The 25062-nt window shown below is 42.0% G+C and overlaps 1 protein-coding gene across 1 annotated transcript in view; it reads left to right on the plus strand.

Moving 5' to 3' along the window:
* The first annotated feature begins 3853 nt into the window (after positions 1-3853).
* crybg1a (crystallin beta-gamma domain containing 1a) overlaps positions 3854-25062 on the plus strand; it is a 40202-nt gene continuing 18993 nt past the window's right edge. The window contains exons 1-2 of the mRNA XM_068339180.1: positions 3854-4355; positions 21772-21898. Of these exons, the coding sequence (XP_068195281.1) occupies positions 4030-4355; positions 21772-21898 (453 nt within the window). The 5' untranslated portion in view covers positions 3854-4029. The remainder of the gene's footprint in view (positions 4356-21771; positions 21899-25062) is intronic.

Here is a 25062-nt window from a genome sequence, read left to right on the forward strand (position 1 = left end):
TAAAATGTGAGTTTGTACATGAGTGCATTTTTTCTGGCATTTTGGCCAGAAAAATACTGGTCAAAATACCAGTTTTCCAGTTTTTTTTTAAAGGAATTTATTGAATTTATGTACATTTTTTGAAGCTTTGGCTGAGTTTCACTGTTTCCATCTACTCAGCTCTGGCTTTCTACTGGTGGTTTGAGAACCCCTTCACCACCTGCAGCTGCTCCTCATCATCACCAGCAGATAGAGCTGTCATCTCATTGGCTGGTAGGAGTCAGTGACTGACAGACACAAAAGGTTTCATAATCATCACCTGTAGGTTTGTGGACTAAAACCTGAACGTGTAAAGAAATCAGCACATATGAACTTTCACTTCTGTAACCACTAATTCTTAATTACTGTTTCACTTAAAATTTAGTGATATGCACTTTGAGTGAGATGAATGTGTACCTATAGGTGAATATTAATGCTTTTCAGTCATAGGTGCTGTTTAAAAATTGGACAGAGACATTTAACATCATGTAGGTGGAAGCTTTACTGAAAGTGAAACTGAAATGTTAGAATCCCACGGGTATAAACATCGACCAGGTAGAAACACACAACCACATCCACCCTTTAAGTCAACACAACAACATGACATGACTCAGTGGAGAAGTCACTACATATCACATTTTGGTTTGCATCAAGATGAGTCTCAACGGAGAAGTTTGGGCTGAGAGGTTTCAGCCTGAAATTCACCAAGATGTTTGAAGCAAAAGTGCTTTCAAAGTTTTTTAATGTAATGCCTTGAAAGGAAGGGTCATATTTGTGATTTCCATCAATGGTTAATTCATAGTCATCTTCTTCTTCTTTTCCTTTCGGCTTTTCCCTTCAGGGGTCTCCACAGCGAATCAATTTCCTCCATCTAACCCTGTCTTCTCATCCTCTTCTCTCACACCAACTACCTTCATGTCCTCTTTCACTACATCCATAAACCTCCTCTTTGGTCTTCCTCTAGGCCTCCTGCCTGGCAGTTCAGAACTCAGCATCCTTCTACCAATATATTCACTATCTCTCCTCTGGACATGTCCAAACCATCTCAGTCTGGCCTCTCTGACTTTATCTCCAGAACTTCTAACATGTGCTGTCCCTCTGATGGACTCATTCCTGATCCTATCCATCCTGGTCACTCCCAGAGAGAACCTCAGCATCTTCATCTCCGCTACCTCCAGCTCTGTCTCCTGTCTTTTCCTCAGTGACACTGTCTCTAGACCAAACAACATCGCTGGTCTCACCACAGTTTTGTACACCTTTCCTTTCATTTTAGCTGAAACTCTTCTATCACACATCACACCTGACACTTTCCTCCACCCGTTCCATCCTGCCTGGACACGCTTCTTCACCTCTTTTCCACACTCTCCATTGCTCTGGACTGTTGAGCCTAAGTACTTCAAATCCTCCACCTTCTTGATCTCTTCTCCCTGTAACCTCACTCTTCCACTTGGGTCCCTCTCATTCACACACATGTACTCTGTCTTACTGCGGCTAACCTTCATTCCTCTCCTTTCCAGGACAAACCTCCACCTCTCTAGCTTCTCCTCCACCTGTTCCCTGCTCTCACTGCAGATCACAATGTCATCTGCAAACATCATAGTCCATGGAGATTCCTGTCTAACCTCGTCTGTCAGCCTGTCCATCACCATAGCAACAAGAAGGGGCTCAGAGCTGATTCCTGATGCATAATCCCTGAGTCATAATCAGTGAAATCAAATTCATACCAAATTCTTGTCATCAAATCTTCACTTTTCCCATTTCAATGCTTCAAATATTCAGCTTTCTTTTAGGTCAAATAAAAAAAGTGCCAAATTCTGAAATTGAGATATAGGAAAAAGAAAAAATATTTAAAAATCGCTTCAGCAATTTAATACAAATACTGATTAATCACCTGATCATATCTGTTTTAGGCCTCTAATCGGATAGAAGCTGCTTGTACACATGTTTTAGATGCTGGGAAAAACAAACTGAAAATAATTTTCCGTAATAATGTAGGAAACATCTTTGGCAGAAAAAAGTCAAGAATAACTGAACTCTTTGAATCTAAATCTGACTGAATTATATGTGTGGTTCATCTGAGTGGATGGCCTCCAGTGACGGGTGACACACACCCGTTGGCCTCCACATGCTGTCAAATGCTTCGGTTGCGTGTGTTGCTGTGGAGGCGGAGAGCGTCTGACTCACCTCTGACTCTATTGTAATGTGAACAATGATTTGTTTTGCTGTTTCATCACAAGTGGATCTCGACTGTCTGCCCCGGCACAACCTCCGGCAGCCTTTGGACTTGAGTTCAGCCTTGCCCCAGAGGCAGCTGAGTGTGGATCTGCAGCGCTCTGGGGTGGAGGGGGGGGCTTTAGTTTCATCCTGCTTTAACCTTTAAATGTACGTTAGAACCTTAAGAATCCTTCACATTACCTAAACACCTCTGCTTTTGCAAAGAAATTTGAGTATTTTTGTTAAATAGTAATTACACAATGCATGTTGACAGAGAACACTGGCACATTGTCACAATAGGGAAACAGATGATACAAACAGATTATCATAGGAAAAATCAGCTAATCAAGAAACTTGAGCTTGTACATTTCCTGGACTGCCCCTGTGTTCCAGATCCCAGTAACATCTTCTGCTCAGTGGTTCTCCTTGCTCCTACATTGGTGTTTGTGGACTTTTCCCTCAACCGTCTCAACGGGCCACAGGTAGAGGGAGTTATTGCGTACAGACTAAAGCCCCCACAGGCAAACCGTCTTTTGAATTTGGACTATACAAATGAAATCTGATGAGTGATCCCGCCGAGGGCCTGGAAGAGTTAACACTGAATCGGAGCTGAAACAGAGCTCCAGACAACTTGTCTGGTGTTAAAGGATTCTTCAGGAAATATTTCAAATCATTCCTTTTAAATTCAAAATGTCAAACATTCAATGACTCTAATGTCTCAAATATGTGGGTTGCAAAAAATTTGCTATTTCATTATCTAACCTTAAATAATTCAAAGATGAAAAGTGGTTTAGCAGGTATTTTATCTCTAGGGCAGGTACCAGTATACTGTATTTAAATGGCTTTATATCCAGCAAGCAGGTTGTGGTGTTGTCTGATTTGTGGTTTACCTGTCTGAATGATTACCTCCAGACTAAAGGGTAGGGCATGTCGGGAGAAGCCAGGGGTAGATCTGACTCAAGGGCCAATTAGGAGACATTTAGGGATTGAACACCACAAGATGGAAGATCCTGTAGATGAAGCCTTCCTACAGGCTCAGACCTGGAGCAGATCCAGACTCAGGACGGACGTCCCTCGGCTTTGACCGTTTTATCATCAGACTTTATAAACTAGAATAATCTGATATTCAGAAAAGTCTTTAATTGTACTTCCTCTGGGGTGTTTTACACTGACATCAGTTTAAATTGGATACACGGGAACCAACAAATGTTCACTGGGCAGGGCTAGATTAAATCATTACTGCCAGCAAAGAGTTCCAGCCAGTCTTTCTTTTTTCTTTATTATTTTATTACAGTTTTGATTTTTGTGTTTGTGGTTTTTGGTTTGGTTTGGTTTGGTTTTTGTTAGTGGGACTGAAAACTATATGAAAAGCTTCATGAAATAGTTTTCATCTCCACACACACACACACACACACACACACACACACACACACACACACACACACACACACACACACACACACACACACACACACACACACACACACACACACACACACACACACACACACACACACACACACACACACACACACACACACACACACACACACAGGCTGATTTTTACCGTGTCGGTGACAGCCGGAAGTGGAGCGGTTGGCCTCTCACAGGAAGTTGGAACACCTTTCTGTTACCTGTTTGTCTTACCTGGCGGCGCGCGCGCCCGTCGTGGGCACGTCGCGGCTCGCGCAGCAACCCGCTCTGCAGGTCGTCCCGTGGATCAGTCCCGTGGATCATTGCTGCGCTGCTGGAAGGAGGACCGGACGCACCGGAGCGCCGCTCCACTGCCGCCACACCATGAGTAAGTCCGGCTCTCTGAAGGTGAAGCGCCTTTTCGGTCTGAAATCCCCCGACAAGGAGGCCAAGCAGGCGGCCTCCCTCAGGGATGGACCCCCGACCAGCCCCGCGGACGGGACCGGGACTCTGCCGGCGAGCCCCGGTCCTCTCACGCCCGCAGACCTCGCCACACTGCCCCGGGATGCTGCACCTCTGTCCCCCAAGTCCAAGAAGTCATCGCGGCTGTCGTTCAAGCTGAAGAAGAAGAAGCCCAAAGTGAGCGTGGAGGAGAGGGGGGTGGACGTGTTCTTCCCTGACGCGGACGAACCGGGCAGCTTCAGCCACCGGTAAGACCGACGATCAATAGTTCACCTGACCGATCCGGTGGCGGTAGAGCTGAGCTCACCGGCCGGTTGTGTGTTAGTACCGGTGTGACAAGAAAACACAAGTCTTCACAGGGAGGTTTGACTCTGTATTGACTCAGTACTGACTCTGTATTGACTCTGAACTGACGGTATTGAATCTGTACTGACTATTCTGTGTTGACTCTGTACTGACTCTGTACTTACTCTGTACTGACTCTATTGACTCTGTATTGATTCTGTATTGACTCTGTACTGACTCTATTGAATCTGTACTGACTCTATTCTGTGTTGACTATGTGTTGACTCTGTACTGACTCTATTGACTATTGATTCTGTGTTGACTCTGTACTGACTCTGTATTGACTATTGACTCTGTATTGACTCTGTACTGACTGTATTGAATCTGTACTGACTCTGTTTATTCTGTGTTGACTATGTGTTAACTCTGTACTGACTCTACTGACTCTGTATTGACTCTGTATTGACTTTGCACTGACTCTTGAGTCTCAGGCAGACCAGATCCAATCAGCATGCTGCGTGCTGGGTGGTACAGGTGAGCAGCGGGGGCTCACGGGACACCTGGTTGAGATCCACTTGTCTTGGGACCCCACCTTGAAACCCACTGGTGGGAAGAAACCTCTGACAGGGCGGCTGCTCCCCCCGGGCTCTAACCACTGTGTCAGTGAGTTATGGCTGAGCTAGTTTAGTCATGCATCACCTCTGTTTGCCGAGAGCGTCAGAACAGACAGACTCTGTGGAACACTGAGGGGGTGCACAGGACGACTGAGGGGGTGCACAGGACGACTGGGGGGGGGGGGACAGGACGACTGTCACAGCATTACACTGTTGGGTGGCTTCGTTTGGTACAGTGTTAGTGTTGAAATTCTAAATGTCCATTCAGCAGGTAGTTATGTAGTGAATGAGAAGCAAAAGACTGACCCCCATTCTGCTTCTCTGCCCTTTGGCAAGGTATTTGCCCCCCACCTCTTTGACCCTTACTAGCAGCGTACGACCAGCAGCCTCCTGACAGGAGCTGTGAGGCAGTGAATAACCGAGCTGAGTCAGTCTTTCCTGGATAAAATAAAGCTGCAGGAACAAACTGGTTAACCTCAAGCGGTCAAACCGATGACAGAGAAAGTTCCACTTCTTTATTTAGACCCCAGAGTTCCACTAGTGCCTTTAATTTTCTTCAAAAATGTATTTAGATCCACATCAGTGTTGTCAAAGCAAAGTAAAGGATGGGTTGTTACAGAAGGGTCTGACCCAGGTGTCAGTGCTGCTGTTATAGGAGGGAGGGAGGCAGAGTCCTGTCCCACTGTGAGCGTACAGACTCGCAAAGAGACGTCTGTTTATCAGTGAGGGGTTTTATTTGACAGTGGGTACACTTAGAGACACGTATGTCACACATATGTGAAGTTGTCATGACCCAGTGCCCACTGATACATCCAGGGATGTAAAGAAAGATCATTGTGTCGCTGCGTTTGTTTGGACACTTCAGCTGATTATGCACCAGCTATCATTCAAGTCCTGCTGTTTTTCCAGAAAGTTCTGTTTGCTAGCGTGCTAAGAAGTCACCATTTCCTGTGGGAGGAAATGTGTGATACATGGCATACAGGACCGGTGTCTGATAGATGCATTGATCCCTGTAGCCGGTGATAGCTGATCAATCATTGGAGACTGTGACTGGAGGTGTTCCTGGTATGGACACCCGTACTGCTGCTGTTTGCTCTGGAGGGAACCCTTGATTTGTTCTTTGGTTTTTAGCAATGAAATACAAATTAGAAGTAATGAGAGATTAAGAACAAATGTGATTTCTGACAAATATCAGTGATTCAATGTAAGTACATTTTCTTAGGTACTACACTGTAGTATACATCTGATGTCGATCACTGAATTGATTTGTGAACTAATTGCTGCAGCCTGACTGGTGATCAACTCCAAACCCTTAATTTCCTCCAATGTAGGTAGTTGTTGTAGGGTATGGTAATGAACCATAGGTATGTTATAAATCCCGGTTCTGTGAATGGTACATCCACGCTTAATTGTGCTTCTGGACAAGACGCAGACAGATGGTATTAAAGGTGATGCAGTGTACCTGGCGGTGTTGAGGTATATTTGGTTGTATTTGATGAACTGAGCTCATACTGGTGTCAGCAGGGACTGGCTGTACCCACAGCACCCTAGTGTGAACTGGTGTGTGTGTTGAGCTGAACCCAGATAGCGTCTTCCTCAGTGAGTTAAAGGAACCACTGCTCAGACGTGAGGAAGAACGCTTCAAATAATAAACAAGCTACAAAACAGTCTATACAGTGAGTCACCAACAGGACACATTCCTCAGCTAGCAGCAAACCGAAAGCAGGCACAGCTCACCTGTGATGAAAGTTTACTTTTCAAATAAAATGTTGTATGATATTTTGATCGGGTCTCAGTGCATCACCTCATGTCATTCAGGTCAAATTGGTCCGTATCTGTAATGTTGATGAAGAAAAATCAACAAATGGTAATTGTTCATTCAAATTTATGAAAGGAAGACCTTCTGTAAATAGTCTTAACCTTGTTATCAAGAACATTGCATTATAGGGATCACTCAAATAAATAATGAATATAGAAATTTATATAACTTTTGTAACTTCAGTCTTAAGCCTGATCCACAACTGAGTGCAGATCAGTTTCTGAGTGGATGTTCTCGATCATTATACAGAAAATGTTAACAGCATTGTTTTTCCAACCATACCTGTCATGTTAAATGCTGATTTGCAGAACACACCTTTATATGGATAAAGAAGCAGAACTCGGTGGGAGTTCACATTACACACAGCAGCTGTCTCCACCTGGTGTAATTTGACTAATGTATGTCACATTGATCTCAGATCCAATCAAATTTATGTTTGAACCACGTGGCTGTAAAACTCGTCCAGCGGTGAACTGCCACAAACTGCTGTTGATCAAATGGCGTCTGTGACACTGGAATCTGACCAGCCAATTAGGAGCTGCTTGTGTCAAGATACGTGTTTGGGCCTGTCTTCAAGGTGTTATTACAGCAAGGTTTAGGGGGTCTCCAAAAATATTCCTTTTTAGTCCATAGCTTTAGCAGAAGTATTTGAAACACCTGTTGGTGGAAGCTTGTGTTGTGCTTTTACAGTTCTTCAACATAATGTAGTCTTGCAGACTAGATAAACCTGTCACACCCCACAGAAAAGCCGTGGATTCATGTTTTTCTTAACTCTTAGAAAATCCCTGGGGGGGAGGGTGTGAAGCTTCAAATGAAGATTGTATTTATGTGGTCCCATTCCAGTGATTCCTGAAGGATCTGACTCTACTGAGTGTCGTAGGTGGACCCCATAATAACATAGTGTAGTTGAAAGTTAAATACACCAACCTGGAGCGCGTGTGTGTGTGTGTGTGTTTGTTTGTTTGTTTGTTTGTTCGTTGTTTGTTTGTTTGTGTGTGTGTGTGTGTGTGTGTGTGTGTGTGTGTGTGTGTGTGCGTGTGTGTGTGCATGTGCGTGCGTGCACTTTATCTGTATTGTTACTTTTCATTGGACCTTTCATTGGTCCAGAGTTGGACAGAGGTCATGTGATCACACACATCTGTGCCTCAGTGGAATACCAAAAGATCACCCTGATCTGGATGTGAGTTTAGAGTTTCTTTTCAGTTATAACAACTTCTCCTGAAAGGCCTTTTTTAAAAATAGTTTATATAGTTGAGTCTTCATAATGAAACAGTTCCCTGTTGCTTTACAATGACCACCATGAAAATATGATTGTCAAAGCTTGAAGTGGTGCCCGTCCACATAGGGAAGACCTAGGAGTGGTGCTCATGGTTGACTCCCTGGAGGCACAACGATCCATGATCTATTGTCATATCTCTGTCAGCGCCACCATTGAAGCCTTCATTTTTATTGTTTTGGACTTCTTCCAGACCAACAAGGCATTGAACACAGGAACCTGTACTGGAAGACGCCGTGTGTAGAAGCTCACATGTAAGGCTTGATTGTAGGTCTGTTAAGGGTCAAGTTAAGACCCACGGGCTGCAGTTGACCTGAAGAACTCAACAAACTGTTTACCAAAAAATATACAAAATACACCAGCACAACTCCAGAATAGTGAGTCCAACTACTGTTTGAGAGGAAACGGGATTTTTACAGAAAATATTAAGAACTAGATTAAAAACATTTTCTATTTCTTTTACCGGTGTCAAACTATAGAACAACTTGGACAAGGAAGTTAGGAGTCTAGGAACCCTGCAAAGAATTGATATTGCAAATTTACAGAATGGATGTAAATATTGGTTAACTCTTCATTGTTATTGGATAATATGATCATAACATTGTGCACAGAGACTGTAAGACCACTGGCAAGGTCAGCTTCTTGTTTTGACCATCTTTATATCGATAAAACTTGCTGTTCCTTTGAAGAATGTCAATGTGACCATGGTCTGGGTAACATCGGAGCTACTAAAAGTCACAAAACAGCTAAAAGAACTCACTAAAAGAACTGATGTAGACGTGTGAAGACACAAACAGCTTCTACCCGTCAGCCCTTTTTTTTGATGTTGTTGATATTGCAAACGAGATGCCAGTGGTGACGTCTGTTGTAATGACATGTCCTAAAAGATCAACTAAATGAAAAACTTGATCGCCACACGCATCAGCCATTCATCTTGTACCTCAGGGCTCTTCGTGCTTTTTGTCAAAGTGAGCTCAGAACTGCAGAAAGACAGGAATTCACCCCAAGTCAATGTCAAGATCTGCAAATGTCGTTCCAAGGTTATATGCAGAACAAACAGTGTCACCTGACTCTTTAGGATGTGTACTATGGCAAGACTGGATTTCTTTTTGGTCCCAAATAGAGCAGAATCACAGATCTGGAAAGGTAAAAACCTTTAAGTTTATACGGCCGTGAACCACTCACCCCAACAGAATGCTGGCATTGCCTTGATCACCAACACCTTCATGTTTGGGACTCTAAGTTTGAAGGTTGTCCTTCATCTGTCCGTCCATTTTCCTGTAGACAAGATGATCACAGGGTATTATGAGAGGAAACTACGTCTGACTATATTCACTGGAAGAAACAGTGGTTGACATGTATTCTTACATTTTGGTAGAGAAAGCTCTTATAAACATTGGCTCTTACATGTATGGAATGTGTCCTGTCATATTCTGATCAGTATTTCTCCCTGGGGGGGGGGATCCAGTCTGTCATTTGAGCTGTTCTCTTCTTTTTGTCCAATACTTTTGTCATTTGAAGAATCCACGTCTAAAGCAAAAGATTTAAAGTGGAGCAGCTTTAACAAATATTCAGGTGTTAAGAGGCTGATTCACTTACCTCTCTTCTGGCTCGTGATGACTTGTGCAACAGACCAAACATTTATGGGCTTTAAATAACTATTCCTGCCTTCTATATGACACAAGGCCTTTTAAATTTGTTCCTACTTGTTTGCCATATATAGTGTGTGGAATATTTCCCTTTCATGTGCTGTAGAGTTTTCTGACCTTAACAGATTGTGTCAGACCGGTAGAAGGCCAGTGGTGTTAAAGAAGGTCTGCGTTGGCTGGGAGAGAAAACCACTTATCTGGATATAACATGTGTTCTATGTCTTATAAGTTGACAGACTTTTTCCAGGTATTGGAAACAGATTTTTAAGTTGAGAGGTGCTTTTCTCTTCACAGAAATTGCAAATAATTATCTTACTTTTTTTGTCTAATCCTGTGCATCTTAGGGATGGATGAACAAAATGGCTCAAATTATATCAAATAGTTTCTAAAGAAAGAAAGAAAAAGTCCACTTTATTAATCCCCTACGGGGAAACTGCTAAAGTCTAAAGCTGTCTGTTATCATTTAGTCTTGGCTAACATCAGCTTACTTTTTCTGCTAACTGTATCTGTTAAACTCTGCATGAACTTCCTGCTGATGTAGGTTTCTGGTAGTTGAATTAGCGCAGGTGTTACTGCACCTCATGTTACAGAATGGATGATTTACCTTTTTCCCATTCTTTTTGTCTCTGTAGTGACTGACATGCTGTCAAATACAGTCAGATCCTCTACATGCTTCATGTGTTCACTAGCTGTGTGTTATGCTGTCAGTTTTTTTGATCAGGCTCTTCAGTGGTTCAGGGTGAAATATATTAGGGTTCTTTGTAGGTACATTTTAGAACATGCAACTAATGGAGAAATAGTGGAGTGAAGGCCAGCCGCGTAGGAGCATTGGTGGGTTGTTGCCTTGCTCAAGGGCCCGTCAGTAGTGCTCCAGAGGTGAACTGGCACCTCTCCAGCTTCCAGTTCACTCTCCAGATTTTTGGTCTACGCTGGACTTGAATTGCCCACCCCAAGAGTACGTCCAGTGGGAAATACAGACATTCATCATTTTTCATTCAATGTTCAACTTTTGGAGCTGAGGTATCACCAAACTTTTCTTCAGCAGAATGCCAGTGCCATGTGGGTATGATAGTGTTGAAAAGTCTGACCTCCGCATATGAGGCTCACAAAAGCAAAACTTCAGTTGAAATATCCCAGCAATGTGTTTTCTGAGCAAATAACTAAAACAAATTCCTAGAAAAGACAGACAAAGTCAGACTGGAGGTGTTGCTGTGTGTTTGCGTTCTTGGAGGAAAAACACAAGGTGACATATTGAAGCAGAAGTGCAGGGAATCTCCTCCATTTTTATCTTCTTGTTGAAAACAGTCTGAAGCTCAACTCAAGAAGAATAATACGCGTAAAAAAAAAAAGAGAAAAATAAATTAACCGGGCTGCGAGTGTTATGTCAGCTTTAAGGTTGTTTTTGCTCTCAGTGAGGTACCTGAGCGTCTGAGGAATAAGATCAGCCAGTAGCATGAGTTAGTGTTCAGTCCACAATTAGATTTCATTTCATGTCTTCATCTGAGATAGTTTGGCTCCATGTGATTAGGTGTCATGATTGGCAGATTACCTTCGCCCGTAAGAATTCACTGTCATGTGATCACCACCATTTGTTTGTTAGTGTGTTAAGCTGGATGACTCAAAGCGTTGGGGAAATGTGGCACCTGTGGAAAAGGGGAGCTGATTGTAAGGCTACTTCTTCTGCCATGGAACAGGAAGCTGTTCAAGGATGCAAGAAACTCTTTTTTTGGTTTAATACCAGAGGTCGGCAAGCCGCGGCTCTGGAGCCGCATGCGGCTCTTCAGCGCCACCCTAGAGGCTCCCTGGAGATAAATCACAAAATGAAAAACTAATACAGGCTCCAGCACCCTACGACAGCAGCGCTGGAAGAAGTGGGTATAGAAAATAGATGGATGGATGGAATATTGACTAGAAACAAAATAGATATTCTGCTCATAGCTAAAAGTCTTTACAAACACAACTTTTAAAACATTCGTTTTTAGTGACACTTTTTCCTGAATATGACTGCATTAAGTCTACATTTCAACGTTTCTGTCAATGAAGATTTGTGTCATAGCCTGCAACACATTACATTACATCTCCAAACTACACTACTGCTGATAGTTGTGTTGCAACCCAAGAGTTAATAAAAACATGGACACCCGTTCACAGATGGTGACTACATGAAGGATTCATTCATTAAAATATGAGCACCTATTTTCAGACTTCAAAGACAAAACAGAGATAATACAGAAAATAAAAGGCATGCTTCTCTCCACAAAGACAGTGAAGGAGAGGACACGCAAAATCACAAATCAGCAAATTAGGACATTAATTCGACTCCAGCAAACTCAATTAAAGGTGATGAGTCATGTGATGTGGTCGATGTTGAACAAACAGCGCTGTTGTGCAGGTGTGTAAACTCTGATGGGCTGCACCAAGGGGGATGACAGCAGTGAGGTTGTGCTCAAGTGTTAAAATGACAAAGGAACAAACACCAACCACCTGATTTCAGTGGCTACAGATGGGGTAATCCAATATGAGAATGTCACTTGGCTACAGACAGTGTTGGATTGAAACCTGCTTGCATTTCACTGCGTCTTGCACCAGGAAGTACTGCGTGCACGAACATCCCCACTGGAGCGTGTGGAGGTGATGGACCTTGTCATTGAGATAATAAACAAGATAATTGCAAAAGCATTCAAACACTGAATCAGTCAGGTTCAGAGAATTGCTGGATGAAGTTGACGGCGAATATTTGGAGCTCCTTCTACACAACAGAGTCCGCCGGCTGTCCAGGGGGAGGTTTGGTGTCACTTTGTTGCTTGTTTAGAACACGTGAAAACATTCCTGAGTAGTTCAGGTCTGGAAAGACCTGAAAAGACCTGAGACCAAGTACTGGGTCTGGAAATACTGCCCTTCATGGTGGACATGTCACCTCAACATGCTCCATAAAAGTCTCCAGGGGCAGAAACACTAGTTTGTCATTGGGGCTCTAGCTGACTGTATTCATCAGGGATGTACAGCAAGGCTCTCTCACTACCCCTCCCTGAAAGAGTCCAGAGACACCCCCCATCACCATCACACACTCCACTGGGAGCAGATTTAACGAGTTCATCAACACAACAGAACATAATACATTAATATAGTAAAGGAAGTTAAAGGTAAAGCACCAAATATGGTACAACAGAGTCGTCACGTGGTGTCATTGTCTCCAGGAGGCACTGCAGGGAAAATAAACATTTAATCATGAATGCTCCTTTTGTATTTGTAGCCTACTTAGTCATTTTGATAGCAGGCTCATATAGCTAACATACACTTACAGCCTGTGTTGCCTTCATATAAGGCTTATAATGTTTTGCGTCTCCAGACAGATTTGATTTTAGTTTTTTTGTTCCAGTATGGCTCTTTGAACATTTTGGTTTGCCGACCCCTGTCTTATGCACTGCCTGGTGAAAATCAATAGGCCACACACACTAATATGTCATTGGACCACCTTTAGCTTTGATTACAGCACGCATTTCCTGCGGTAGTTTAATTTCCATCCATCCTAGCTGTTCATTCACAATCTTTTAAGTTCTCTTTCCATTGTATGTGTGGAAATGCTCTTACTTTCAATATATGATGTTTTCATTTCACCAAACCTATTGATCACTGATGAAAATCAATCAGGATTTTTCTCCAGCTATATTCCTTCCTTTGTAGTAGTGGGTCCCCACTCTTCTTCCAGTTTTGATGCATACGTTCCAGTGGTTTGACTCTTCTCAGACGGACTAACATCTTGTCCAGGACAGTGGGATGTGTCTTTCAACCTGGTTAAGAAATGCACCAGTAGAGGTTAATCAACTTGTTGCCAGCTGAAAGATGATTGCCCATGCAGTAACTATCCAATAGGAGGTTCCTGTCTATTTGCTTAGTAAATTCAGGTAGCAACGTTTTTGGTCAGGCAGTGTATATGACTGTTGATTTTTCAGAACAATTCACTGAGATTTGATTGTATTTTTGATGTGGAGCATGCGGGATGTGGAACAGACAGAACCGAAAATGTCCATCAGGGTGTTTATAATATATTTCTGTCACACTAAGCTTCCTTTTTTGTCAGATTGGGGTTCACTGCCTTTTTTACATTTTAGATGAAAGCTCATATTTGTTTGGCAATGGGTTTTTTTTTGCTAATTGCCCTTTTTTTTGCCACAACCCTCTGCATTTATTTGGGTTTGTAACTGACCTACAGTTGACACTGGTTGGTTCCCCCGAAGGGCTGTAGGGATGGAACCCGAGGCAGCACACATGCGATGCAGGTGCTCTACCACTGATGTATATTTCTGTCACTCTAATATGAGTAAATTGGAATGAACTGCATTAAGTGACAGATTGCATGAGAAGGGAAGAAAAAAGCACAGCTGAAACGTTCAGCTTTTAGTCCAAAGAATGCCGCCACATGTTTTGTGTCAGAAACCCTTCGAGAAGAAGATGGACACCGCATCATGTGAAGGAATGCTACAGTGACGGGTTGACGTGACAAACGTAAGAGTTGACAAAAGTAATTAAGTACCGGTAGGTCAGATCTCACTGACAGCCTGAGGTGTTCAAAGGACGATTGTCAAAGAGAACTTAATTAAATTATATGTAGAAGTCCCACCTCTGAGGACATCCATCCATCCATCCATCCATCCATCCATCCATCCATCCATGTTCCCTCCGCGTTGTTGATGCTCACATTTGCACCTGTGGACAAATTAGAACCAATCAATTCACCTGAATTGCATGTTTTTTGGAGGAAGCTGGAGAACCCACACAGACATGGGCAGAACATGCTAATTTTACACAGAAGGGACTCAAACCAAGCACCTGCTTGCTGTGGTGTGACAGCGCTACCCACTGCCCCACCATGCCTCCCCATCTGAGGACATCTACTTGGTAAAATTAATTTCTAGCAATGGTGGCATTTTTTAGTTTGACATACTCCTGCTATCCTGTTGACTACATTTAACTGGGTTAGAAAATTATAACACTTTATCTTATTGTGAATATTCTTTGTTTGACAGTGTAGCCATGGAAGTGTGGTGGTTGAAGGAGAAATATGTAATAAATCCCACTATTAATTAGTTGTCCAGGCTGTCCCAGTCGTGTCATGTCAAGTCAGGGTCTTGGCCTTAAGTTCTTCTTATTGATGATTTCACTGGTAGTTGTAGCACCACCTAGTGGCAACAATCAATGCTTGTTATGAATGTAGTGGTGATGTAGAGATGTCCAAGACAACATGGAACGCTTTTGTACGGAGTTCAGAGTTGTACCGGCAGAAATACAGACACACTCATCCGAGATGGGACTTTTACTGTTGTGTTTCGCCGATGACTATTTGTTTTATTTTACATGTGAGTGCGATGAAAATTAACTAGGGTTTTCTGTACCTTAAAAAGTGTGGTCATGGGGGTGTGGCAGGCAGGATGTTGTACGCACTCTAATTCTTGCTAAACCGTTAAACATTACAGTGATAGGTTCTCTTGTTAGCAACAGGAAGTAACCGGTTTTGGCATCAAAAACCGGTTTTTGATGCCAAAAATCTGGGGGGCCAAAGCTAGGCCCTTAGTTTAGCTTTGGCCCCCCAGTGCATTGAGGCTGCAGTCCTTTAGTGGCAGCCGTGGATTTCAGTTACATTTGGGAAAAGGACAGACAGAGGTAATCACATTTTGAGGCTTGCATGAATCCAAGATCACACGGTGTATCTATTCTTCCACTTGTGACAGTGAAAGTAAAAATAAGATTCAAATGGTCAAGACCATGACGAATTACTCAACCCCAGCGACGTGAAAAATATCCCAGTCTTATAGAGCACAGGGAGGGGGATGTTTCTGGTTTGGTATGGACCCACCATCCACACCATCTTTTTCTTACTATGAGAGAAACATCAGTGTTTTACCAAGCCGATCAGAGGTAGACTAGGGCAGGTATGGTCATGCCATATTGGGATGCGTGAATTCACTTGGCAGAGGTCTCTGGTCTCTGGATTGTTGTCTACTTCGTTGTTACTCCTGTTTGGCAGAGTTCCTCTCCAGCAACCGTGTACTGCCAGCGTTTTTTAGCATCTGGTTTGGTACACCAGTGTGAGTCATTGTTAGAAGTGAGAGTCACAGACATCACTATCAGTTTACCAATTTTCTACTAATTGTTCATAAAATTTCTGTTACTTTCCTTTTTGTTTTGTAGTTTGAAGCAAAGATGAATGCCAGGGTTGTTTGGTTTGGTTTTTTTGTCAGTGTGTTTCTTGTCAGTCGGTGTTTGCCTCCTGAACACATGGTGTTGGTGGTGTTTGCCTCCTGAACACATGGTGTTGGTGGTGTTTGCCTCCTGAACACATGGTGTTGGTGGTGTTTGCCTCCTGAACACATGGTGTTGGTGGTGTTTGCCTGCTGCACACAGAGCAGCAGTCGGAATGACCTGGTGTTAATTCCTGTGTTAACACTTTAAACAGCACCCATTGTAAATCTGCAGCAGACTCTCAAACACATGCAGCCATTAAAGACAAGTGAAGAGAGCAAACGAAATGTTGACGTGACCTGAATTTGGAATCTGGCAGCATTTTTTGACTGAATTCCGTCCCTATGCATTTGATTTATTTCACCTATTTAAATTGGTTTATTTTCCATAGTATTATCAATTGACATTAAATCTTCGCAGTTCTGAATGAACTGAAAATCAAATGGTTCAAACATTCAAGGGTTTATTTTAGTGTTGGCCTGCAGGCTGATACTTATATTGGGTTTCTGTTTTTGGAGCAAATCCTGTTTCCCTCTACAGATCAGAAACACCTGATATCTGAACCTTTTTTTTTTAACCTTAATTATATCCTCTTAATGCTTGCATGAACCTGAACACAATTTCAGGATGTTGGTCATATTATACCTTCATTTTTAGTCCTGGCAATGTAAATTACGTACCCCACTGTACTCTGGACTTTTTAAAACATTTATTCATAAAGATTGTATTATATAACTGAAAAATGACATTAATGAGCTGGAACTGTGGGTCAATAATGCATGCCCTCTTTGTGTCTCTAATAATGCTGTGATCGACCCATTTTATTTCTTTCATTGTCCTGTGCGTTCTGCAGGGTCAAGCGCACACGTATTTAGTTTCATCCTGCAATTACAATATAGTGTGGCAGGATTTTTAAAAGATGCATCCTTCTGCCCTCTCAAACACTTGACACTTCTCACAAACACTTTGGCTTTGTTTCCATTGCACGCCTTTATACTAGTTACTGGTCCAAGTGGAACTGGAGCGACTGCAGCCTATTGGCTGTTGCGAACCCTCCCAGCATCTGGCAAACAATCTGCCCTGCAGTGTTCCAGACACTCCCTCATTCAGTCACACTATAACAACAACGTCAGTTTTTGAGTTATCGTGTTAAGCCTATTTATATTATATGATTAGAAATTTATATTATACAATAAGCAATTTAGCAGATCCTATGTAACTTTTCTCTTAATAGATGCCCTCTCAAACCGCTGTCATGTCTGAGCATGAAAAGAATATTTGAGACACTGTACAGTGTTAGTCTCTGCTGAATTTTCATTTCCTGCTAGACAATTTGCTGTGGGAATAAGCAGTGGCAGATCTATGCATCCCACTTTGCTCCCATTATGTACAACAGTGTGGTCTGGACTTTAGGGTAAGATATCTTCCGTCAACAGGCTGAAGTGACTCATTATACCCCTCACATGCCCGGCAGAGGGTGAGTCAGCTGAATGCCTGCCATCCCTTGTTTTTATCCAGGAGCTCTGCACAGGTCTGCAGGTTTGCCAACTTTGCTCAGATCACCTTGTTGTTTTTGCCTGGCTACTTCTGAACAATGAAACAGTTGAGATTGTGTTGATAGCCTTCCCTTCGAATCAACATGTTGTATACGTGTGCTGTTGATCTCTGGCTTACAGACAATGTGCAGTCCTTGAAGTTCGTGGAGGTTTAAACATATATTAGTCTAGCTTAGTGGACTAAAGCCCTGTGTTAACGTTAGGCGATGTTGGCCACTGCTATGTGTTAGTTAATGAAGGGGGTTTCATAGTTCTATGATGCCATCGTCCAATGCACATGAGCAGTTTTAGCTGCACTGGTGTTTTTACATCACACCAGTGTCAGCATGGCATGTTTACACTCTTCTGTGGATTTTACTGTGGATAGATCTGGTGTTCATTTACACTTTAACGATTACGATTATGTAGCATGATGTGACAAATTGCATGCGGTTTACTGGAAAGTAGCAAAATAAAACCAGTAGAAAATTAATTTCCTGTAACCAAGTTAAACATGTTTTGAGATCATAAAGCAGTTTGTCAAAAAGTTGTATTCTAATTCTTTTACAATATTACTTTTATTACTGAAAACCAAGGTTAATAAATTTTGCAATGTCTAAAAGCCACATGATAATAGGAGAGATAATTACATGCAAAGCTACTTAGTGTTCTGCAGCTGTTTACTAAAGCTGAACACACACTGGAAGCACTGGAATTGAGAATGTTGCATCGTCACATTTCAACCTTTGTTCTGCATTCTTATTGTTGCGATGACTGTTTAAAGATTTAGATAAGGTAGCAACAAAGCTAAAAGCAGCCAGTAACTCATCTTCCTAAGTTTAAAAGGAAGTTCACCTATGACCCCAGAGGTATTCCAGACTGAGGTCATTTGCTGCGTTATAACAGACATTCAACAACTACAGTTTCTGGATTAGATCTAAAAAGCGATGGTGCAGGTTGAACAGAGGAATCTTTGTCTGTAACGCAGCAGAGGGAAGCTTCAGACAAGTCAGAGCTGGTTTTGCCTTCACTTTGACAAGTTGCTGGGGGGACTGATTCCATCCAACTGCTCCTGCAACTTTTCTTTGACTGGGTCGAGTTCTCAGGCTTTTTTTCTTTTTTGGTGAGGTTGTATAAGTATCATTTATCTCCTCCTAGTGGGCTGACATTGGTTTGATGATAGCTCAGGTAGATGATTCAGGTTATTTCACCCAGCTTTTATTAAATTGAATTGTCACTGGTGTTCCACCAGAAGAAAGCCCACTTTTTGTGTGTTTGAAGGCTTGCTACATTCTTATTTTTAGGACAGCAGTGCAGGATTCCTTCATCAACCTGGACCTGTCGGCTTGTCAGGATGAAATGGCTCCTGTGTGTTCCTGTGATGGATCACCTGTGGCTGCTGGTTCCTCCAGGAATCCCTGATCAATACACAATAATAGCCTTTCTTTCCAACAACACTGGACCTGTTTGTGGTTTTTCCACACCACCAACTGGACATGACATCCTGACCCTGTGGGTCAAACAGCTCTCCCACTATTGTCCCGACATGAATGGTGGATCAAAGTGAATTACCAGCTTTGACTTGTGTGGAGATTCTGAATGTTGCTTCTAAATTTGCTTCTGTGAGGAATAAATTGAACATAGAGCTCTTGAGTGCCTTTTTATATTTACGAGTAAACAAGGGGTCTGAATTAGATTTTTTAGTTTTTTTTATACTGTTTTCATAACTGAACTAAAAGCCTAAACTGGTAAAAGCCAACATTTGCCAGAGGTCAGAATCATCTCAAGTGTGCTGTCCTTGAATGTGTGAATGCTTTCTGCTGGTTCTTGATCTTAGCAATACATTCAGTGAATCATATTTTTGTTGCCAAAAACATTCAGCTTCTCACTGATTTTTTGGACATAAAATGTATAGAATCTGTTGAAGGCTTTGCTCTTTTTTCAAGTTAAGGTGTGCACCACAGGGCTGCAGCTCAGAACAGATTAGTTCTCTGCTTGTCTTCTACTTTTAGCCTGGATTATTAACAGCACAATATTTGATTCCAGTACTACACACACAATTCTTTCTACCTTCAGCTCAGTCTGTCAGATCAGAAAGTCTGAACCAAACCAGGTTTTGAGACGCATTACATACATTTAACGCAGTTATCTTTGATGTCAATCTGTTAAACTTGTAACAGCAGCACACAGTTATTTTATTCATCCACAGTAATAGCCATGAACATTCCAGCCCACACACACACACACACACACACACACACACACACACACACACACACACACACACACACACACAGATGTAAAAGTCTGTGAGGGGCTACATGACGGGAGAGTCCAGAGCTGGGAAAGTTTGACAAGTGAAAACTTTCTTTCTTAAAGTAAGAAGAGAGTTGAAATACCTTCAAATTTGTAGAATGTCAGTTGAATATTTTGAATATTCATTTGGGTAGGAAATAAAATCCTGGAAAAACCGGAAAATTAAGAGTGAACAACATTGATGATAAAAGCAGGATGTTTTTGCTGATTGAAAGATTAGACAGTATGAACACAGTATACTGTAGATGCAAACGGAAACAGAATCTTTGTGCTTGGGGCATGTTTGTTGTGATCATTTCAGTGCAGGATTTGGATTTGCTCCAAAAATGTAAATGTTCTCCTTCTGCTGATGAAAAAAACCACTTCACTGGTATGTAGACGAGGGATACGTGGATGGGAGTTGTGAAATCACTTGTTAAGGAGCTGTGCAAGCTCACACAACTCAAGATAGATGGATAAAGCGATCAAACATAGTTCAGTAGGTCGTGTGGACACGTGAGGAGCTGGTGAATAGTAGTCAATCAGCTGATCACAAGATTGTGTAGTTTCGATTTACCACCGGAATATTTACAATAACGTAGGAATACATGAACAGTAATGTAGTGATCCATGTCTGCTGCCTGGCTTCACCAGAAACCAGTCCTGCCCTGCCCCCCAGTGGGGGGGCAGGGACACTTCGTCATGCTAACTTTGTTTCTTGAAGAACGACCATGTCGACCTCAGTGCTCTGTGAAGATGCCGTGTTTGAGTGACGTTCACCCCCCCCCCCCCCGGAGGCACCACCCAAGTCCCTGGGGGGGCCCTGGGTCTTTTTTTAAGGCCAGGCTGTTGCTGTTGGGGCTGTTCAGCTGTGGAAAAACCTGCTGGCTGACTGGTGTGAAAAATCATATTCAAATAGTTTTAACAAAGCCTTTCTTCTTATTTCTGTTTTCTGTACTTTTAATTTATAGTATTTGGATCAGACTTTTATTAATTTTTATTTTTACTTTTATTAGTATTTATTATAGATTATAATATCATATTTAATATTATTATTTATATTACTTTTACTTTATTTTTACTTTTATTAATTTTTATTTTTATGAAGAGTCCACATGAGAGCTGAGTGATGACACACACAATACACCAAAAACAATACAAACACTACAGACACCTCCCTCTACCCATGCCTATCTAGGCCTGTTTATTTATGCCTCTTTACTACTGTGCCTATTTATGCCTTTCTAGTTGTATATTCTTGGTGGGTCATTTATTGCTCTTTCTATTTGGTGTTGGTACTAGTTTCTATGTGCTGGTGCTTTCTGTGTGCTTTTTCTGTGTTTTTGAGTGTGACAGAGAAGTTAATTTCCCTGACGGAACCTTAAGGGATCAGTGAGGTTCTACTCTCCTCTCTACTCTATCCTTGATATTACACACGTCTTACATGGTTCTGTTTTGTGTGCCTTGAAGTTTTTAATCATTAATGTGTGGTGTGATTATTGTTGGTTCTGTTACTGTCATTGTTGTGTGTTGTAAGCTGCTTTGCTGTTGTATTTGACTGGTTTAGCTGCTCTTGAGGTGAATGAACCCTGGAGTGACGTGAGGTCCAGAATCCTCACTGACACTCTAATTGTTCAGTTTGTGGTTTGCCCCCGGGGAGAAACAGCCGTCTGTCAGAAGTCAGGTTGTCTGTCTTCTTTATCCAAATCAACGAGACTGAAGGATCACTGCAGTAACAACAACGAGAGGCAACATTTTGAATTTGTTTCTACGCTGATCCTCCTACTTATTTCACTTGTTCTAACATAACAAGGTGTGTTTCCATTATTACACACAGTAAACACTCTCCTGATTCAAACAGGCGCTGTGTTTGAGGAGGAACACAAAGCTGGTGATATAACATCCTCTCCCCCTCCCCGTTCCCCTGTTTCCTGCCCCCCCCCCCCTCCAGGAGCTTCGACCAGATGAGCATTAACACAGAATGCAGCTTCAGGACGGAGTCGGACTGGGACCCTCAGTATGAGTCCACCTCCATGATGAGCTTCGACATGACGCAGCCACACAGCCCTAACTTTAAGGTGGGTGGAAGATCATTCCCATATGTACCAGGTGTGTGTGCGTGGGGGGGGGCAATACAAACTAGTTTCAATTCTTATATCAAAGAGAAGGGAGTTCAGAGTGATTCTTTCTGCAGCCACACCCACCATCACACGTTCCTAAAGAAATCCCACACAACTTTAAAATAGTGTTAAAAAAAAAAGTTTTTGAATTTAAATTTTTTTTATTATTTTAAATTTAAGAATCTCAAAAAATTTTAATTAAAAAAATACATTTAAAATGATTTTAAATTTAAAATCTCAAAAGATTTTGAGACTTTCTATTACATTCTGGTCAGGAGCTCTAGTCTTTTCCTCTCTTCTTCTTGTCCCCGTTAGCTGTCATGTCTGTTCCCACACAGGTGCTTTTATTTAGGTACGTCTAAGACATTTGTTAGTTTATAGTGAAGAAACTCTTGACTCACAAACAGAACGTTTCAGTTCTCTGTTGCATTTCAGAGGCAAACATTAGTGAAGTACATCAGCAAGTACAGCCTTATTTATTTAATATAATATTACAAATACAGCATAAGTGATGACTATGTAATGTTCACCAAGATCTTTTAAATATCTCAAAGTACAGCTGCAGGTGACTGAGCTATAAAGGCATCAGCAAAATGAATCCAGTTGTATGATTTAGATTCAATGCTTTTCTGCATTCTACTTCACTTTTAATACTTTTTCTTAAAAAAGCACTAAGTGATGAGTTATTCTTTTGTGTATTTAGGTGTAGCTGTTCAGTTTGCAGTAGCAGTACTTTCACAGAGGACACAACCTGAACGTGTCCTCCTCCACCGCGTTGCTGTCAGATCAAACTGATTTATATTTCCATAGTGGTGACATGACACGGAGGAAGCGGTAGGTGTTTCATGTTCCTGAACACGCGACAGCGACTGGAGGACAGCTGCTGTTAGAATAACATGTGATAATTCCCTCGCTCGCGTAAAGGAGCGATCACAAGCTGATTTAAGACACATTGAATCCATTTGGTGTTTTCAAACGTGAGCTTCCCCTTTAACAAACTGAATTACACTCAAACCTGTCAGACCTGCTCCCTGTATTAGTCGTGTCATTAGCATATATCTGAAAAGTGATGCTCCATCACGCTGCCATATGTCCCTTCAGGAGGTGAAGCGTGTTGTCTTTAGTGTGTGTGATTGTGAAACATCCAGTGTGTGACAGTAGATGACGTTAGCGTGCTCCGACGTGCTCCTTTAGTGTTACCCGCTGCTGAGTTCAAACATCAGCAGCGGCGTGTGATTCACACTGATGTGTTCCTCTATCTCCACCTACCTGACGTTTCTTCATCGCTGTGAGTAAACACTGGTGCCGCTCCAGTGCCGCGCTGGTAGGACGTGTGTGTGGAGGGATGGCGTGGATACCGCATCGGTTTTAGCTTTAAATACCCTCTTCATCAGAACGGTGGATTTGTGAATGGATCAAAACGAGCTGGAGGTGCAGTATCACTGTATTTTACAGCTAAAACAGTTCTCTAGTGAAGGCTTGTGTGTTCTGTTTGGACATGAACTGGAAAACCCACAAACTGTCTTTAGCTGCTGTTTGTTCAGGGAAATTAAGATTAGTTGGACGACACTGGCCCAAAACGTCTCAAACCTCTGTGGATCACATTCCTACTATGTTGACACTGAACTTTCAGAGAACCGTGTCAAACCTACAGGAACGCTTCACACACATCTGACTCATTTTAATGTATAGCTGCTGCACACTTAAACAAAAGCCCGGCAGATAAGAGACGATCTGCCCCGCTCCAGAATGAGGAAGGGTGGGGCGTCCCAGATGGGCCCTTTCACTGGAATCTGGATTCTGTATGTGTGTGTGCCCTGAGATCCGTCCCTCTGTGGTTTTAACGCTGGAGCTGTGGAGCTGATGCCCTCGAGTCAGAGCCGGTCAGAGACGCTGAACTGTTGACTCACGAGTCAAAACAGGCAGAACCGTTTGTCTGCCCACAGGAAGGGCTGAGCTGTTGTTTGTGTGGCTTCTGCCAAAGGAGGAGGACAGGTGGGACTCAGGTGTTCACACTCCAGACGGGCGTCATGGTAACGATTTCTCTCTACACTTCCTGTCCTGGTTGTTGTTCTTGGTTCTCACTTGTTCTTGTTTGGTGTTGTCATGGAGGGTTTCTGCTGGTAATAAATACCATGGATCAGAGCCGCCACACAATCATTTGGAAGTGGTGTCACGCTCTGATTGGTGCTAACCCACTAAAATTTGAGAGATTATTGGGCTCGTGATCCCAGTCCTGCCGTGTGTGTATCCATTAGTCGTGTCCAGGTAGCAGCAGTGATTACTTTGACCTTTGAGCAGCAGGTTTATCTCTGGTTAGTCATTAGTTTTCCTTTTCAAGCCTGATTCTTTCCCATAGACTCTGTCCTGTTGCGTCTGTCCAGTTAAATGGACTGATTTCTGTCTCCTTTATTAGGTTATCAGTTTGTTGGTATGTATGGACTTTCTGGAATTAAATCCAATTGCAGCTCTCATGCAATCTTTATATTTTCATCCTTATAATCATCAAAATGGAAATGTCACTGAAACAAAGTTAAATATACAAATTCATTCACATATGAAACTCTTATATAGTGATGTCCTGGGGCGGGGGGGTTTGACTTTTTGATGTCGTCATTTCTGTTAACATGCAGTACCTGTGGGATGTGATGGGTGTACAGACGTGTACTGTTACAGGTTCATGAGTGTGAAGAATAACAACAGTATTATGAAAGTGTAGAACCACTCAAAGGGCCAGATGGAACTAATAAATGTAATTAAATGTAACCCAATGTAATGTAACTAAATGTAACTACTCCTTAATGTAACTAATAAATGTAACTAAATGTAACTCAGTGTAATGTAACTAAATGTAACTACTCCTTAATGTAACTAATAAATGTAACTAAATGTAACTCAGTGTAATGTAACTAAATGTAACTACTCCTTAATGTAACTAATAAATGTAACTAAATGTAACTCAGTGTAATGTAACTAAATGTAACTACTCCTTAATGTAACTAATAAATGTAACTAAATGTAACTCAGTGTAATGTAACTAAATGTAACTACTCCTTAATGTAACTAATAAATGTAACTAAATGTAACTCAGTGTAATGTAACTAAATGTAACTACTCCTTAA

This window comes from Antennarius striatus, chromosome 17 (genome assembly GCF_040054535.1).
Source record: "Antennarius striatus isolate MH-2024 chromosome 17, ASM4005453v1, whole genome shotgun sequence".
Classification (NCBI taxonomy): domain Eukaryota; kingdom Metazoa; phylum Chordata; class Actinopteri; order Lophiiformes; family Antennariidae; genus Antennarius; species Antennarius striatus.